The sequence below is a fragment of the Eleginops maclovinus genome, chromosome 1 (assembly GCF_036324505.1).
Source record: "Eleginops maclovinus isolate JMC-PN-2008 ecotype Puerto Natales chromosome 1, JC_Emac_rtc_rv5, whole genome shotgun sequence".
NCBI lineage: Eukaryota > Metazoa > Chordata > Actinopteri > Perciformes > Eleginopidae > Eleginops > Eleginops maclovinus.
In genome coordinates this window covers 25,780,550-25,798,899 of record NC_086349.1, presented here as the reverse complement: position 1 = coordinate 25,798,899, position 18,350 = coordinate 25,780,550, and the positions used below count along the sequence as shown (strand labels likewise).

The window sequence follows — 18,350 nt, the reverse complement described above, 5'->3', positions numbered from 1 at the left end:
TTAAGCGAGAAAAGACATTTGACTGATATTTTTGACACTGGTTTTATCCCGTGTTCACATTTCTGTTCTGGGAAGCTATGCTTTTAATGTGTAATTAATATTGTGTGTTGTATATTCTGCACCATGTGTGTGATTATTATTATTATTGCTATTTTATTATTATTATTATTATAATATATTTATTCAATTTAATTTATTATTATTTGTATTATTATTATATATTTATTCAATATCATTTATTATTATTATTATTATTATTATTATATATTTATTCAATATCATTTATTATTATTATTATTATTATTATTATTATAATATATTTATTCAATATCATTTATTATTATTATTATATATTTATTCAATATCATTTATTATTATTATTATATATTTATTCAATATCATTTATTATTATTATTATTATTATTATTATTATTATTATATATTTATTCAATATCATTTATTATTATTATTATATATTTATTCAATATCATTTATTATTATTATTATTATTATTATATATTTATTCAATATCATTTATTATTATTATTATATATTTATTCAATATCATTTATTATTATTATTATATATTTATTCAATATCATTTATTATTATTATTATTATTATTATTATTATTATTATTATTATTATTATTATATACTTATTCAATATCATTTATTATTATTATTATTATTATTATTATTATAATATATTTATTCAATATCATTTATTATTATTATTATCATTATTATTATTATTATTATTATAATATATTTATTCAATATCATTTATTATTATTATTATTATTATTATTATATATTTATTCAATATCATTTATTATTATTATTATTATTATTATTATTATTATTATATACTTATTCAATATCATTTATTATTATTATTATTATTATTATTATAATATATTTATTCAATATCATTTATTATTATTATTATTATTATTATATATTTATTCAATATCATTTATTATTATTATTATTATTATTATTATTATTATTATAATATATTTATTCAATATCATTTATTATTATTATTATTATTATTATTATTATTATTATATATTTATTCAATATCATTTATTATTATTATTTATTTTTTGTTCAGAACTTTTTATTGTTATTTTTGATGAATTCATGTTAACAGGAAGGAGCATGTATACATATACAGATATCGTTTTAAATTAAACTTAAATAAATTCATGGTATATTGTGCATGTACATACACCCGGTAATTTGCAAATAATATCCATATATACATTAACTTAGATTGGCATTACATGCACAAGCAGATACAGACGTGCACCTGCGCATACGTATACAAAACTTAATCCCATATACTTATAAACATATACGCACACATACTTACATATGCACACACGCACGAACGTACGCATGCACGCACACACATACACACAATATAAGTATATTCAGAACCCTTACTTCCCTCCCTGGTGAGGGATCTTCAGCCCCCCCTCCCCCTCCCCTCCTCCTTATTATTATTATATATTTATTCAATATCCTTTATTATCATTTTCTCATATTAATGAGATAATGGCTCATTTTCATGATTTAACACAACATTTCAGAAAAGTTGAGACTAAAAATAATTCATCACCTCAGGAAGTTTCCTGGTGATATCTATTAGTTCAAAGTGTTACCCTATTATTTGATAAAACTCCTCACCACCAGCAGGTCGTTGAACAGGAACACCTCTCTCTGGTGCACCCCCGTCCTCTGGGGTCTGTTGGGGTCCGGCACCTCGTACAGCTGGCAGCAGCACACCAGCCGGCGGTGGGGGAGGGACAGCACCTACAGACAGATACAGCACAAATAAATGAATAAAATTTAAACTAGTCGTGGCATCACGTCACACAGCATGGTATGTTGCTCACAGGCTTCTTGCCCACAATGACTCTCTCCACTGCCTGCACTTGAGACACGTGGTCATCGTTGGTGCGCAGCTCCCACTTCTGGATCCGCTGGTAGATCCCCACCAGCAGGTCCCGCGGGATGTCCTGACCGTTGTCCACTCCTTGAGGGGGAGGCAGGGAAAGAGAGGCGATTAGGAACTGATGTAAAAACAACAAATGACAAAGTATGCAGAGTGTCTGATGCAATAGGTCCTCACAAACAAGAGGTTTGCACGAGTTTAAGAAGACTGTCTGCACGTTCTTCTGCAGAATTTGGACGATTGCAGTACATTGTATAAAGAAATAAAGGACATTAAACGGTGAAACATGCCTGAGATCTGTCTTCCACGCTTTTTAACGAGTTGCAAATAAACTCCATTCCAGCTGAAGGTTTAGAAGTTAAAATAAATGCAAATAAATATGAATATTTTATGTAAGTTTGAAAGTGTTCTGGGACTTTATTTGCAGCTTAAATCTACTCTTCCCTCTCTTACACACATACCTCATGAAAATGCATTTTCCTGACATTCAAACAGAGTGTTTAACTCAACATAGTCCACTCGTCTACTGGTTCCCAATATGGAGATTCCCTGTGGGCCTTATTGATAAAAGGCGGTGTAAGACAACTTTTATTTCATATATAGTGAAGTTTTTATTCATTTAAGTAAAGAAAACTTATTATTTAACATATAAACTTATTAAGAAATCTGTCGATTTAAGGACAGAGTGAATAACAGAAGCTTTTATATGACCCTCTCGTTCTGCATCAGTAGTATCGGCATGCATCAGAGACAAGAAAACACTGAATTTGTCAAAAAAGAAACCTACAAAATATGTTTGATCGTTTTAAAAAACATAGTGCCAACAGAGAATTGCATTATCCTTTCCTAAAGCATTTAAAGCCATATTTACAGACAAATCAGCTCCAAATGTCCTTGTTTTACAGAAACGTTTATGTAAATATAATCCTTTTAAATAGCAAGTTTAACCAACTTGCATTTCTGGTAGCAAGAGATATATTTATTTATCCTTGAAGGTTTTTAAAATGATTGCATCAAAGGAATGTTTATTAGGGAAACTTGTTTGATTGACAGCCGCTTGCAGGCTAGTGTTGTTGTCACGCCGTCGGGAACAAGAGAGAAAGTAAACAAAGTGCAGCCTCCACGTTGGAAACTGAAAAGGTGTTGTCAGAGATGCTGAAGAGGAGCAGCACGCCGTGATGTGCAGCTGAGAGTTAATTAGCTCAGCAGTCTCAAACTGACAGCACACTTCATCACAGGGGAAGTTTGTCTGGTCGCTCCTTTAACAAGCTGCAGGGGACGAGTGCTCAGGTGTTTACGGCAAATCAGAACGAGACTGTAGCGGTGTGACTCAAGAAATAATGTCTCCATCGACGTAGAAACATGCTCGGACGATAATTTGTCAAATTAAAGAGCATATTTTGTGCTTTTTGGGAGTTTTCCATTTCCTGTAGTGCGTTATATGTGTTTTAGTGCATGTAAATGGTTTGCAAAGGCTAAAATCCTGGTGTTCCCTCTGATTTAAAGTGAATGTGTCTTTTCTGCCTGTAAGCACCTCTCAGATTCTTGATGAAATCCTCGAGCTTCATCTTCCGCTCCGCCTTCACGTTGGGGCTGTACATGTCCGTGTTGAGGAGGATGATGGCGAAGGCAAGGATGAAGATGGTGTCCGGGTTCTGGAACTGCCGGACCAGCGTGGGATTACACACACAGTACCTCTGACTGAGAGGAGAGAGACACAACGTTTAAACACCCTGCCTCTGCTGCAAATCTACTGGATGCATTAAACACACACACACACCTGAACGCCTCGATGAGCCGCTCCACCTTCTGAGCCTCTCCCTGAACTTTAATCTGAGCCTGGAACTTCCTGAGAGCGTCGTCCAGGTCCATCCCTGAGAAGTCCATCTCATCCACCACACAGCTGCAACAGAGCAGGACCACACCTCACATCAGAGTCAGGTCACATTTATTTGATCAAGCAGATTCAGAATCACCAAAGTGGATCAAAGTGCAGGACAGACCAGAGCAGGTAGCTTCACATCGATGCACACAATGTTTGGTAACAGTCAGACACATCAGGAGCTCTCAAACGAATACAGAAAGAGCTAAGAGACTATGAACTATACCACAAATATGTGTGTAGGGAGAGGCTTGCTTTAAGGTTGAATTCGTTTAGACATGGCATGAAATTACTGAGCTGCAAAGATCTGTGTGGAAACGTAATGCTTTACCCACAAAATGATTATTTGCTTAGTCATTTCCTTTAAAAGGCGAGTTTTAATAGATTAGAAAAAGATAAATGAGTGTATATCTGTATCTTTATAAAGGAAATATGAAAAGGAATACTTCACCCACAAATGATCATTAACACATCCATTTCTGAACCTTGAATTCTTGTTGTTCTTGTATGCCTCCACGGTGAACAAATAGTCCCCCAATAATAGGAAAGTCTTCTTGAATGGACGTGAAAAACAGCAAACCCAATAAAACTTCCACATAAACTATTCTGCTTGTGCCGGCATGTTTCTAATCCCTGCAAGTTTTTACATGGAAGGTTTAATTGAAAATAGTCTGTGGATGAATGAGATCGGGATTACACTGCAGAGAGAGTACTGTGAGAGTTGCAGTTTTAACACATGTGTTTAAAATTCAAAATGACTTTCCTTGTTTATTGTCATCCTTCTTTTACTGTAAGGGCATTTGGTGAGTAGTTTAAATATAAAAGCATTATATTCTTACATTTTTTCTCCATTCTAATGACTTGTTAATGCTCTCCCCTGTGTTTTCCCTCCCCAGACTCACTCTAACACGTCCTTGTTGAATTGTTTCTGTCGGTTCCCCAGGAACTCTCCGATCATCTGCCGGCTGAGGCCCTTCCTCTCCAGGATGAAGCGAGCGATCCCAACCGGAGTGTCCGAGACGAACCCTCTCTCTATCAGGTACTGGATCCCCTTCTCTGGCTTCCTGCAGTCGGAGGAAATCAAATATATCAAAACACTGTCACCAGTTTACTGTAGGTCAACAACAACGACAACACAGATCCAAAGCCCACAGCGCCTCACTTGTTGAACAGGTTGAGTCCGATGCGGTACTGCCGCCTCTGCACCACGTCGCTGTTGAAGGGGGGGGAGTCCCAGCTGTGGCGGCACTCCCTTTGGTAGGTCTGCTTCCCGAGGGGGGGCAGCGGCTCCCGCAGGCTGTCCTGAGACGAGGAGCCCGAGCTGCAGTTCACCGTCTCGTTGGAGTTGGTGGTGGAGTTGAGCGAGTCGTTGTCTCCGTCCGAGCAGCAGGGCTGCTCCAGACCCCCAGGGGGCAGCGCCGTGGAGGAGGAGGAGGACAGGGGGGTGGTGGGGGGTTGCTGGGGGGAGGAGGAGGAGGAGGGGGTGTCGGGGTACTGGTGGTGGTGGATGGGGTGGTGGTGATGGTGGTGGTGTGCAGCCACCTGGTGGGGGATGTGTGTGGGGATGACTCTGCCCGGCGGCCGGGTCTGACCCTGGGCGGCCGCCGTGGAGGGGGGGCGGGTTCCTGTGTTGGGGGAGTGTTTGAGGGTCCCCTGAGGTGAGCCGGCCCCCCCCACTGGCTCCTGCTCATACACCAGCTGCCGGGTGAGGGAGCCGCGGTCGGAGCGGTCGCTCATGTCCACGGAGCTGTCGCTGGGGGGCTCGATGGTGAGCAGCGGCAGGTGAGCTCCTCTCAGACGGTAATCCCGGCACTCGGTGCACGGTGTGCTGCGCCGACTGTTACTGCTGCCCCCCCCCTCTGTGTCCCTGCTGTCCTCACGCCCTCCCACTCCCCCGCCGGGGCCCCAGTACTCTGTATCCGTGCTGCTGGGGGCCCGGTCCAGGGACAGCGGTGAGGAGGGCATGCCGTCGTCCATGTAGAGTGTGACGTCGCTGTAGGAGGTGGCCGTGCTGTCTCCGTGCATGCTGAGGCCCCCACCCGCCCCCCGGGCGCGCTCCCCTAGCCCCCGCTGGGAGGATGGGTTGCTGCTGCTGCTCCACACACACTCTCCAAAGTCCTCGCTGAGAACCCCCCCCTCCCTGCTGCCCTCCTGGGAATCATCGCGACCCGCGCGGCAGGTGAGGGCGTCGTCTATGGAGTCGGCGAGAGACTTCACCTGGGGGGGGGGAGAGGGGGAGGTCAGCATCCTGACTGAAGTTCATTTAACACCAAGTATTTATTTATTCTTATTGTTTTTATTAATCCTAAATATAATAAAGCAGTAAACATGTTCTATTTTACTGGCTGAGGTTCCGTCCAAACAGGAGCTTCTTTGGAGCCACAGCAGCAGGTGTGTTCCTGTGGATCATAAAGAGTGTGAATAGAGGTCACCTGTTTGGAGAAGGAGTCCTCCAGGTGTGTGTAGTCTCCAGGCCGGTCGGGGTCTGGGGAGTGGGGGGGTCCGATGGCCACGTTGTGGGTGAAGTTGGTCTGAGTCTGGGCCTGCTGCTGCGGCTGCCGCTCGTCGAAGGAGTACTGCAGCCTCATGTTGGACAGGATGATGCGGCGCGTCATGCGGCTCTCGGACGCCGAGCTGCGCAGGCGCTCGAAGTTCTTGTTCATGCGGTACTGTCTGAACGCCGTCTGGATGGTCCTCGCTGCTCTGCGACTGACGAAGGAGCCTCCGTACTTCCTCTCCAGCATCTCCACCTGGAGGAGAGGGGGAGGAAGAGAAGATAAAAGAGAGGGAATCCATCTGCATAATGTTTGCTGGGGTGCCTCAGTGGAGAAAACACCTCCTCAGATGCTTAGTTAAAGTACAATAGTATAACCATCATATTATACTTAAGAACAGAAAGGAGAAGTACTCACCGTGCACAATGGCTGATTTAAGAATGAAATATAATTGTATCATATTATATTATTGATGCATTCATTTGGTCATCCCTTTAACGTTGCAGCTGGTAGAGGAGCTAAAGAATAAATACTGCAAACTGATTTATTTTGTCTTTTCTAGTGTCATGTTTGTGTGACCTGTACATCTTTTCACTTTCATTAAAAAAAGAATAGAAGAGAAAAATAAACACGATAAAAGATTTGTAAAAACACTTTTCTTTCACCTGATTTCCATATAAGTTACCATTTTGGGTTTTCCTGATAAATGTCAGAATGTTAAGATTTTTTGAATAAAGTCTGAGTTTTGAGATTTTCAGAAAATAGTCAGATTTTTTTATTTCAAGAAAGAAATCAACATTTGGAGATTTTGAGCAAAAAGTCAACATTTTAAGTCGTCAGAACTTTGAGATTTTCTGAAAAAAAGTTTAAATGCTAAGATTTTTTGAATAAAGTCTGAATTTTGAGATTTTCAGAAACATGTCCGAAATTTGAGAATTCAGTCTGACTTTCTGAATGAATTTCTGAAAATAGTCTGAATTTTTTGATTTCAAGAAAGAAGTCAACATTTGAAGAGTTTGAGCAAAAAGTCAACATCATCAGACTTTCTGAAAAAAAGTCTGAATTTTGAGGTTTTCTGAAAGAGTCTGAATACTGTCAGTGCACTCAGTTACTCCCCCCACTGTTACCTTCTTATCCTGCAGGTCAGTGGAGAGTTCGTAGCTGTCGGACAGCGCCTTGCACCTCTTATTCTCCTCTTCCTCCTGCTTGCGGAGGGCCAGGCTGGCGGGCTGGTGGCGGCTCCGCAGGGCCCAGGCCAGGCTCGCTGAGCTGGGGGCCGACACGCATGAAGGTTCCCTAGACCCGGGGGCCGCAGGGCTGCTGTCAGTGTAACGCTCAGAGCCTCGCAGGTAAGGGGTCTGCTGGATGAAGGAGGTTTCTTTGCGGGGGCCCGTCTCTGGAGGATCCCCTTCCACACTGCAGGGGAAAGAAGCTGTTAGTGGTGAATAGGGTAAAAACAACAACTGATAGATATCACAATGAAACTTACCCAGTTGATTTCTGACATTAGAATATGAACTATGTGCTCATTTGTAAACATTTCCAGAACAGGAATGGGATTATTGAGTAAAGCCAGGTTCAAAATTCTTGTTTCATTTTGTTGATACATTAGAGGAAAAGGTTCCTAATAGAGGTACCTTTAAAGAACCTTGACAATACTGTACATGAAAGGGAGAGAAATGCAACTAATATCACCCTGAAACTTCCCCATTTCATTTCTCACATTTACACAATAGTTTCTGTATTATAAGTTCTCTAAAAAAAGGATGTTTAAAAATGGAAAGGAGACCTGAATGGAACTTGTATAGACACGGAAAAACAAAGTGCATCCTGGATGTTGTCTTTCCCCCAGAAGTTAAATACCACAGATTCTCCAAATTGACCAGTGCATGGAAGACATGTTAGTGCATGCAGAGTCTCGTCTTCAGAGCTGGAATCAGAAAAGAGTACTTACTGGTAAAGTTTAGTGCGGCGAGTAGTTAACTTTCTCCTGCGGGGATTCATGGTGAACTTTTGACTCAAAGTAGTGCTAAAGATCCAAACACATGCCCCGTGTTCCTTATACCTCCTTCGTTTAGAGTCAGAATATGAGTTAATACACTACTAGAGGTTATTCACTGTCCCTCAGTCCCACTCAGTGTGGCTTTATCTGACAAGCTGATTTGAAGGAGTGTTTAAACACACACACACACACACACACACACACACACACACACACACACACACACACACACACACACACACACACACACACACACACAGTGCAGGTTATGTTTGCGGCATGTAAAACTAACTTTATCTTGTGACAAAAAAACACCCCAGATTCACTCAGAAGTGAAAGCTAGCAGCTAAGATTTGCAACCACATCCACAAAACACTTTAGCTGGATTCAAATGCAAAACAATAAAGACTTAGCAGTCTGTACTCTATGATACCCTTGTTGCAGCTGACTTTAAAAGGAGCAAAACACCACTAAAACACTAACACTTCCAACAGGAAAGCCCAGGTTCTGTTAGGAGCGAGTTTAAACAAGCAAGCAAAATATAGAGAGGCTCTTAGAATAACTCTCTTTAAAAGCTAGCAGCGAAGACTTGCAACCAAATCACCAACACACTTTAGCTGAAATCAAATGCAAAACAATAAAGACTTAGTAGTGTGTACTTCTATGACACACACACTGTTACAAGCTAAACAACACACAACTCCAACACTACACTGACAGGACAGACTAAGTAATGTAAGAAGCAAGTGTAAATAGTGAGACAAAATACATCTCCTTCCAGATTCACTTCCACTCAAAGCTAGCAGCTAAGGTTTGCAGCAAAATCACCCAACAAACTTTAGCTGGATTTGAATCCAAACAGCAAAACCATAAAAACTCAGCCAGATTAAAGTCCAGAGATCCTCCTGCTGCTCATGTTTCCCAGACAAATCCCACCACAAGTCCCTGAGTCAGTGGGTGTTGTTGGGAGATCAGTGTCATGCTCCTGCCTGTTTCCTCCCCTGCCTGTTTCCTCCCCCTTTTTTTATTTAGCCACGCCCCCTTTTCTGTCAGCTGTGCAATAAACCGGAGCTGCTGCAGATCCAGGGTCAGATGTGTGGGAGCGAAGCATTCTGCACATGGGAGAAATGCAAATTTGATGAGTTGGTGGTGTGGTTTCTTGCGTTTGCATAGTCTCAAACATGTATGCAGATGGCAATAAAAGAAGAGAAGTGGAGCTCTGTTTATGGGGACAAACTTTTTTCGAGTGCCGGCCCCTCCCTGCCTGCCTCTTTGTTTTGGATTGAGAGACTTCCTGTTCTAAAAACAGGACAAGTAGGAAAAAGCTCCTCAGGGAGGCAGGAAATAACTTGATGGTATTTTAATTTGTTAGTTTGGATATTGAAGGATTGACCCCAGCCTGTTAGAGGCCTTGGGTTTAAGGGTGTAAGACAATATGAGTTTGCTTATTCCTCAGGACTTTCTTTTATTCCTTTGAAGAAACCTGAATCAAATTTGTATTTTTATATTCTATTTTATTATATTCTATTTTAAAAGTCTGGATTATTATTCAAAAAAAGAACAAAATATAGTTTCTCATTTTTATTAAATAATATTAAATTAATTCAGATTAAATTATTGGGTTATTGTTTATTATTAGTGTAAAAAAAGAAAAGAAAGATCCTTTTTTTGGGGATTTCATTCTTTAATGTGAAGAATTTAAATTAAATTATAATATTATTTTTAACAGTTTGATTATTATTTTTAATGTTTTTATTTTACACGATAAAGGCACATCATCTGACCCCAGTTTTATTCACAGAAGCTTGCCATCCTAATGAATAAACCTATAGAAGTATGCATCTGCAAAGACAGTGTATCATCTGATGACAATGACAATAAATACAGAAAAATGTCTGAAAAAAAGCTTTAAAACACACAAAAAAACGTATGTATTGTTGTGTAAAATAAAAATAAATAAAAACATGATGAAAGAGTTGCATTAAAAATGATCTAATACGCAAAATTCACAGGAAATAGTCTGCCCAGAAATAATCAAAATGTCTCTCTTTGTTACGCATTTAATCTTATCTTATAAAACATCCGTGAATATGTCACTCAGTCAGGGTTCGTTAGAAGTTGATGCTGAAATTCAAACAAAGCCTCAGGGTCTTTGGACTGGGTCGGGGGGGGGGGGGGAAACTCAGCACAATGCAGCCGGACATCCTGTGCAGCTCATGACCGGCTGAGTGTTTGTTGAGTCTAACGGCAGCACAGAGGAAAGCTGCAGCGCGTCCCACAAACACACAGAGAGACACATGACACACTCCTGACCTCTGCAGGAACACACACATCACCACAGCTCAGAGATGTGTTCTGCAGCAGCTTCACATGTTGATATATCTGGTTAGAACTCTGCTGTCACTCATACTCATTTAGTTTGATTTGTTACTATTGATTTATTTGATGGGTATTTTTGTTGATTGCGTAACCTTAGCGTTCAGATTAGTATTCTACTTTAATTGGTCCTGCTCGCTTGTTTTGGTCCAATTAACATTGATTTGTGTTCATTTGATTTGGTGGAGGTGTGAACAGTGGCAGGTAGTTATAATACGTGCTTTTAAAATACAGATTATTTAAAATATGTATTATAAAAGGTGTAGGACAAGATGTTCACCTTTTTTAAGGTCATTGAATACCTAATTATCTTGTTTATTTAGAGTTTTACGTACAGGTTTTTTAAACACTGATTTGTTTTTGTACTTATTAGAACATTTATGAAAAATGATAAAACACACAAGATCAAAACAACAACAAATTCTACTTTTTAACATTTACTTTGTTTTTAGACGTTTAAAACTAAATAAAAACTCATCCCCACAAGTGGTTTTCTTTCTTCTGTTACATACTGCTTATTTTTGGATTGCAAATCTCCAAAAACATGTACTATTTGCAGGGAATTAAGCAGCTTTTGGACCCAGAGTCTTCTTTTCTCACAGTGAAAACAAAGTGTCAACAGGAACCGAGCGCAGACAACAACCCGGTCTTCCATATTAAATAAGCAACACGTGTTTGAGAGACGGATCTCTCGTGTTGTTTCACATTCTGCAGAGTGTCATTCACAACCTGTGGAGCGTCTTTTTTCGGAAACACCCACCTCCGTAACAGTCGATAACAGTCGCCATGGCAACTACGCTTCTGGTCCCAACAACTGCCTCACCGCCCACAGAGGTCACTAAGCAACCGTCACTAAGCAACCCCCTCCCTCCCTCCTTCCGCTCCTCGGCTCCTCTCTATTTAAGGAGCAGAGGAGGAGGAGGAATGGTAAATGAGATGTAAAAACACAAACGGTTTATAGAGTGGAGAGGGAGCTGCAACAAGTAAAATCAAAATCAAGTAAAACAAGACTATAGAGAAGGTGTTTCCGCGGGTAATAAGTTAAAGAATCGGGAAGTAGAACAAGTGAAAATGTGCCTGGTAAGATCTCTTATAAATAATATGGAATATTTAGATGAACAACATCTTGTAACTAGCTGTTGTGTTACGAAATAAGCCACAAATGCTCCAAAGTGTTCTGATGTTTGTTCAAATCAAGTAAAGATGTTGTTGCAAGACGATCCATCTTTTACAAACATGACATGTGCCGTAGCCCCAGAGCCAGAGCCAGAGCAAAAACCAGAGCCAGCGCCAGGGCCAGAGCCAGAGCCAGCGCCAGCGCCAGCGCCAGCGCCAGAACCAGAGCCAGAGCCAGAGCCAGAGCCAGAGCCAGAGCCAGAGCCAGAGCCAGGGCCAGAGCAAGAACCAGGGCCAGAGCCAGAGCCAGCGCCAGCGCCAGAGCCAGAGCCAGAGCCAGAGCCAGAGCCAGAGCCAGAGCCAGAACCAGCGCCAGAGCCAGAGCCAGAACCAGAGCAAGAGCCAGAGCAAAAACCAGAACCAGAGCCAGAGCAAGAGCCAGAGCCAGCGCCAGCGCCAGAGCCAGAGCCAGAGCCAGAACCAGAACCAGAGCAAGAGCCAGAGCCAGAGCCAGAGCCAGAGCCAAAGCCAGAGCCAGAGCCAGAGCCAGAGCCAGAGCCAGGGCCAGGGCCAGGGCCAGAGCCAGAGCAAGAACCAGGGCCAGAGCCAGGGCCAGAGCCAGAGCAAAAACCAGAGCCAGAGCCAGAGCCAGAGCCAGAGCCAGAGCCAGAGCCAGAGCCAGAGCCAGAGCCAGAGCCAGAGCCAGAGCCAGAGCCAGAGCAAGAACCACGGCCAGGGCCAGGGCCAGAGCCAGCCTAACTGGGGACACCTGATCATATCCCAGGACCTACTGAAGCCCAGCTGCCCGGGGTCACAGTCGCTCCCTGGCTCTCTCCCTGGCTCTCACTCGGACACTCTTCCCTGCCCCTCACCCGGCCTGGGTCATTTGAAGTTAACCAGGTGTCGATCCAACTCCACTGCAGGACTTTTGAGAGTTATTTTAATAAAGGTGAGGCTGTTCTCGCTGAACTTGTTGTACGTCTTCCTCTCTTTGGTTGTGGCCTGAGGAGATAAAGCTCAGAATAAGATCTTTTTGAGAGTCTCTGATGCATCGTCTCAAAACTACACCCTATATCTCACTGTATTGTTTCTTCTGAAGTTCTTATGTCTTATATGAAGTGTATCGGCTTATTCTGACTAGAAATTAGACGAACATACCTGGCAAGATTTCAAGTTTCTACAGTGTTGTTATGGAAATAAGACTAGCATGTCTCTTTACAGTGCCAACAGGCAGCATCACTATAGCTCATACATTATATTCATGAACCCATACATTTACTTTCTTAATCCACATTTATATCTCGGAGCTCACTCTTCAGGATTACTGATTTCAGTCTTAGGATGTCTGGATCGGAAGCTGAGCAAACATTACAGCCTTCATCCTATATCTGCCAAACAGCACGGGGAAACACTGATTTCTAATGTCAGCCTGCTTTATTCAGTGTTTTCACTGGTTTTTATCGGCAGGTTTATCTGCCGAGAGGAGGAGGAGGAGACACATTACCATGACCCCACGTTTATTTCACGACACCATAACCTGCTGTCTTTGGTTATCCATCCAACCGCTGCATTTAACTCAGAATGCAGCGGCTCGACTGGTTTTCAACCTCACAAAGTTCTCCCACAATGCACCGCTCCTCTGCTTCCTTCACTGACTGCCAGTTGTTGCCATGATCCGCTTTAAGACACTGGTACTGGCCTACTGTGCTGTGAAAGGATCCAGCCCCTTCCTATACACTCCAGCAGGTGCATCAGCCAACTGGCACACTACTCCACCAGTTGGACCAGGTATCCCTTAACTGAAACATCCTGGTTCCTACATGGTGGAGCAAGCTCCCCACTGATATCAGGCCAGCAGGAAGTGTACATATCTTCTGAAAACCCACCTGTTTCAACTACTCTGCTATTAAACCCAAAATAATAATGATTAGCACTTAACGAGTTCACTCCATTCGAAGCTGAAGCACTTACAATGATATGGCTTGTCTGTGTCTTGACGCTGTACGTCGCTCAGGATAAAACACAGCTCCAGGGAATGTAATGTACTAGAACAGTTAGCTGGGATCTTTCTGTAAGCCTCTCTGTTCCTTAAGTCATTCACTGTCCACATCTCCTGAGGTCGGGGTTACTTATATTCTCCGATAACCTTTGGAGAAATCCGGCGAAACTGACACAAGAGTTCTTCATGAAGACACCAGACAGGATGTGAGTCAACACACAGCTCCATGCAGTTATTAGCTCCTCTATAGCAGGAGGCGTGAGGTTAATCCCTCGTCCTGCTGCGCACACACACACACACACACACACACACACACAGTCAGCACATCAATAATATAAGAGTGAGGGACAGGAGTGTACTTCCCTTTCTCTCTCCGGAGTCAGTTTTGATCTGTTTATCCCTGTCCTGTTTATCCCTGTCCTCCATCTGTTGGCGCTCCAATGAATCGTCTGGAGGTTCTCCATGAGGGATCCTCAGGGGAGAACCTCTCGGGAACACAGGCTTCCCTACATTAGTAATGAGGCGCCAGCTGCGATATGACCACACTCGTGTTTTATACAGCCATCTTTCTCGCTCTTCACCTCGTCTCACACCATGGATTATCATTAAATGATAGCCTTCTTGTTTAATGCATGCACACAGGAGAGGAGGACCTTTACTACTTATACTTCAGCAAACCTGGAGAGCTTTAATAAGTACATCCCAACTTGAGTTGAAGTAATTCAAGTGCTGAAAAGACTGTCGGATCTTTCTTTGATTATTGTTTGCTTTGGACACTCTGGAGTTATTTAGAAATGCTTAGATCACCTGAGTAGAAACAATCCCTGGAATACAACACTAGTAATAGATATTGCAGTCTTATATTGATCTGCAAACACAATTGATTAGGAGGTTTCTACAGGGCTAATATACAGCCAAATCCTCCTCCTCCTCTGCTCTGATATGATGTTGGAAAAACAGTGAATAGAGTTTCAGTCCCAGGAGAGACGCTACATACTGATATACACCTGAACATCAGCAGGAGAGGACTCTTTAAAGTAGAGACACTACATACTGATATACACCTGAACATCAGCAGGAGAGGACTCTTTAAAGTAGAGACACTACATACTGATATACACCTGAACATCAGCAGGAGAGGACTCTTTAAAGTAGAGACACTACATACTGATATACACCTGAACATCAGCAGGAGAGGACTCTTTAAAGTAGAGACTACATACTGATATACACCTGAACATCAGCAGGAGAGGACTCTTTAAAGTAGAGACTCTACATACTGATATACACCTGAACATCAGCAGGAGAGGACTCTTTAAAGTAGAGACACTACATACTGATATACACCTGAACATCAGCAGGAGAGGACTCTTTAAAGTAGAGACTCTACATACTGATATACACCTGAACATCAGCAGGAGAGGACTCTTTAAAGTAGAGACTCTACATACTGATATACACCTGAACATCAGCAGGAGAGGACTCTTTAAAGTAGAGACACTACATACTGATATACACCTGAACATCAGCAGGAGAGGACTCTTTAAAGCATAAATATCGACACATTTTTCGTAATGTTTCCCATAAAATAAATTAACTTCTGACAACAATCTGTATTCTCTCCGTCACATGATGTGATCCCATTCTTCCAAATATACAAACTGAAGAAAGAAACAATCAAAACATTCATTGGTCAGAACGAAGCATTCCTGCACCGCCAACACTTTACTGCCACACACACACACACACACACACACACACACACACACACACACACACACACACACACACACACACACACACACACACACACACACACACTCTATCTGTGCAGTGGATCTGAGATATGAAGCCCCGCAGGACTGCATTGTTTGCAGGGAGACAGAGCTGGAAAATGTCCGTGTTTTGTAAGCACTAATTCATCAGATAATCGGAGCGCATGAAGCGAGACAGAGGGCTCAGATAAGTCCTGTCTTGTACACACAGGCGGGGAGGACACGGCGTTATATAAACTCTCATTAGAAAATGATTTTCCTTTATCAGCGCGCTGTAAGTCCGTCTGAATTTGATGTATTTTAGACATTTCTTAGTGGATCATTTTGACCGATTCACTTCCAGATTTAGTTATTATTCTGTGGTTTTTATTTATTTCTGTATATTAATTTAAGTGACACCCCCAATAGGCCAATCACAATGACCACCTTTGTCTCAGAATAATTGAGATTGACGTTATTATTGTCATTCTCAAGACACTGACATAATGATCATTTATAAAGCATACTAATGCAAATATCCTACAGCTACGGAAGCCCTTAAAGGACACAATCTCGGTTAACCTGTGATAATACGCTTTAAATGTAATTATTTTTTAATAATAAAAAAACTAATATTATCTTCTCAAATAAATGGAATAATGTCCCAGGATTTGTACCTTTAAAAACAACTAAATAACCTAAACAATAAAACCAAAATTATAATTAAAATGGACCTTCGGGCCCGATAACTACTTTTGTTGGACGATTTATGGTCCCAGAAATAATTGTGGTCCTATCTTGGGAAAGCAAAAAGTGTATTTCTCAAATAATGAATGAATAAATGTGCAATCTCAACCTTTGTGCCGCCTATCAAGGAGCTATGGACTCTTTGATGATACAGAGAATGGAATTGGAATGTGAAAAAAACTGCAACCTAAACAAATAAATCTTACCTAAAAAACACAAAACCAAAGTGATAAATAAAATGGACTCTTAGGTGTTAAAATACCTATAGAAACAGAAGAAGAAGATGAAGAAGAAGAGGTAATAGACAGATATATGCACGATAAGTGATGAACGACATGAAGCATCGAGGTCATGCCATAAAACTTGTGATCATTTTATGACATGACAATCATGACAGGCCGAACCCATGACAGTCGGGAAGACAATCCAGCATTTAAAAAGGTATGTGCTGTCACACACACACACACACACACACACACACACACACACACACACACACACACACACACACACACACACACACACACACACACACACACACACACACACACACACACACACACACACACACACACACACACACACACACACACACACACACACACACACACACACACACACACAACCTCTATTAATTACCAGCCTTCAAAGGGAACTATATATCGTCTGTAATCCGTTCACCTGTCTCCAGCTGTCACTTCAGTTTCATTTCACTCAGCCGGAGTCTGGGAAGCTCTCTGGACGCTACGACTTGACACGGGAAGAAGTTAAAGGGGCCATATTATGTTCATCTTCAGGTTTCACATTAGTATTTAGAGTCTCTACTTTAAGGAGTTCTCTCCTGGGACATGTCTCCCTGCTTTAATGTTCAGAAAGCTCTTTATGTTTCTCAGACTGCCTGTGCTGCAGCTCCTCTTTTCACCTGAAACCAGAGCCCAGTCTGCTCTGATTGGTTAGCTGGCCGGCTCGGTTGTGATTGGTCAACTGCCTAAAGATGTCCCACCCCTTATGGCCTATCATGTACAATTTGTTGGAGCGCTATAGCAAATAGGAGCGAGAGTGTTCCATTGTGATGTCACCATGTTCTGGAAGTAAACAACATGAAAAACTACTTTCTGCAAAATGCCAAATGACATCAAATTGTAATACACCAAAGTTAAATCCCCCACAAAATAATATTTACTTTAAAGATTTGAGACTGTTTGAACAGACCTGAACACCACAGTAACAACGTGTCTTGAAACGTCTGAATTTCGACAATTTGAAGAGCGTAGAAGTTATTTATCTGGCAGGTTTTTTTACACTGGTCTTAATAAACAACATGCTGAACATTTTACATGTTCAAAGGACAATCAGAGAAGCTAAGATAAGATAGATCTTCATTGATCCCCAGGGAAATCCAGGAGTTACAGCAGCAACAGAGTGAGAATGAAAGTCTTTTGTGGCCCTAAATGGTTTTAAGTTTCATTCATGAACTTAAAATCACTTCTCATATGAAACCTGCAGGATACTCCAAAAACAAGTTTAACTGTTAGTGCCATAAGCTGTCACTCACCACTAACACAGCACACACACACACACACACTGCTGATCTACAGCACTAACACACATCATGGTCCCACATGTCACTCACACACACACACACACACACACACACACACCAGTGTAACCAGTACAGTCATCTGTCCCGCTGCCAGACTAAATGCTCTTTTCTGACAGCTTTAAAGTGAAATATAAGTGTAGAAGAAGCCGCGCTCTTACCAGGCTGCTGCTGTCACTGAGAGGTCCCACATTAACCGGAGACGCAACAACACACACACACACACACACACACACACCCTCCCTCGCTCTCTCACACACACACACACCCTCCCTCGCTCTCTCTCTCACACACACACTGGCTCTCGCCCTGTTGAGCTGTACAGGCTACATTCTTGACAGTCTTTTGACAGCGATGAAGTTCCCTCACCCTGCCCGGCTGATTCATCCCTGCCTCCCTCCCACCCTCCCTCCC

At 41.7% G+C, this 18,350-nt stretch overlaps 1 protein-coding gene across 2 annotated transcripts in view; it reads right to left on the bottom strand.

The window, feature by feature from the left end:
- The window catches only part of iqsec2b (IQ motif and Sec7 domain ArfGEF 2b), a 47,692-nt gene that overhangs the window by 7,712 nt on the left and 21,630 nt on the right, over positions 1 to 18,350 (bottom strand). Inside the window, exons 1-9 of one of the 2 annotated variants that reach the window (XM_063892397.1) lie at positions 8,297 to 9,785; positions 7,470 to 7,758; positions 6,280 to 6,597; positions 5,010 to 6,064; positions 4,750 to 4,911; positions 3,746 to 3,868; positions 3,500 to 3,666; positions 1,907 to 2,046; positions 1,698 to 1,823 (exon numbers count right to left, since the gene is read on the bottom strand). In XM_063892397.1, coding sequence (XP_063748467.1) covers positions 1,698 to 1,823; positions 1,907 to 2,046; positions 3,500 to 3,666; positions 3,746 to 3,868; positions 4,750 to 4,911; positions 5,010 to 6,064; positions 6,280 to 6,597; positions 7,470 to 7,758; positions 8,297 to 8,346 — 2,430 coding nt within the window. In that variant the 5' untranslated portion in view covers positions 8,347 to 9,785. Of the gene's footprint in view, positions 1 to 1,697; positions 1,824 to 1,906; positions 2,047 to 3,499; positions 3,667 to 3,745; positions 3,869 to 4,749; positions 4,912 to 5,009; positions 6,065 to 6,279; positions 6,598 to 7,469; positions 7,759 to 8,296; positions 9,786 to 18,350 lie in introns of those variants that run through there. The other variant, XM_063892387.1, reaches the window with a different exon arrangement.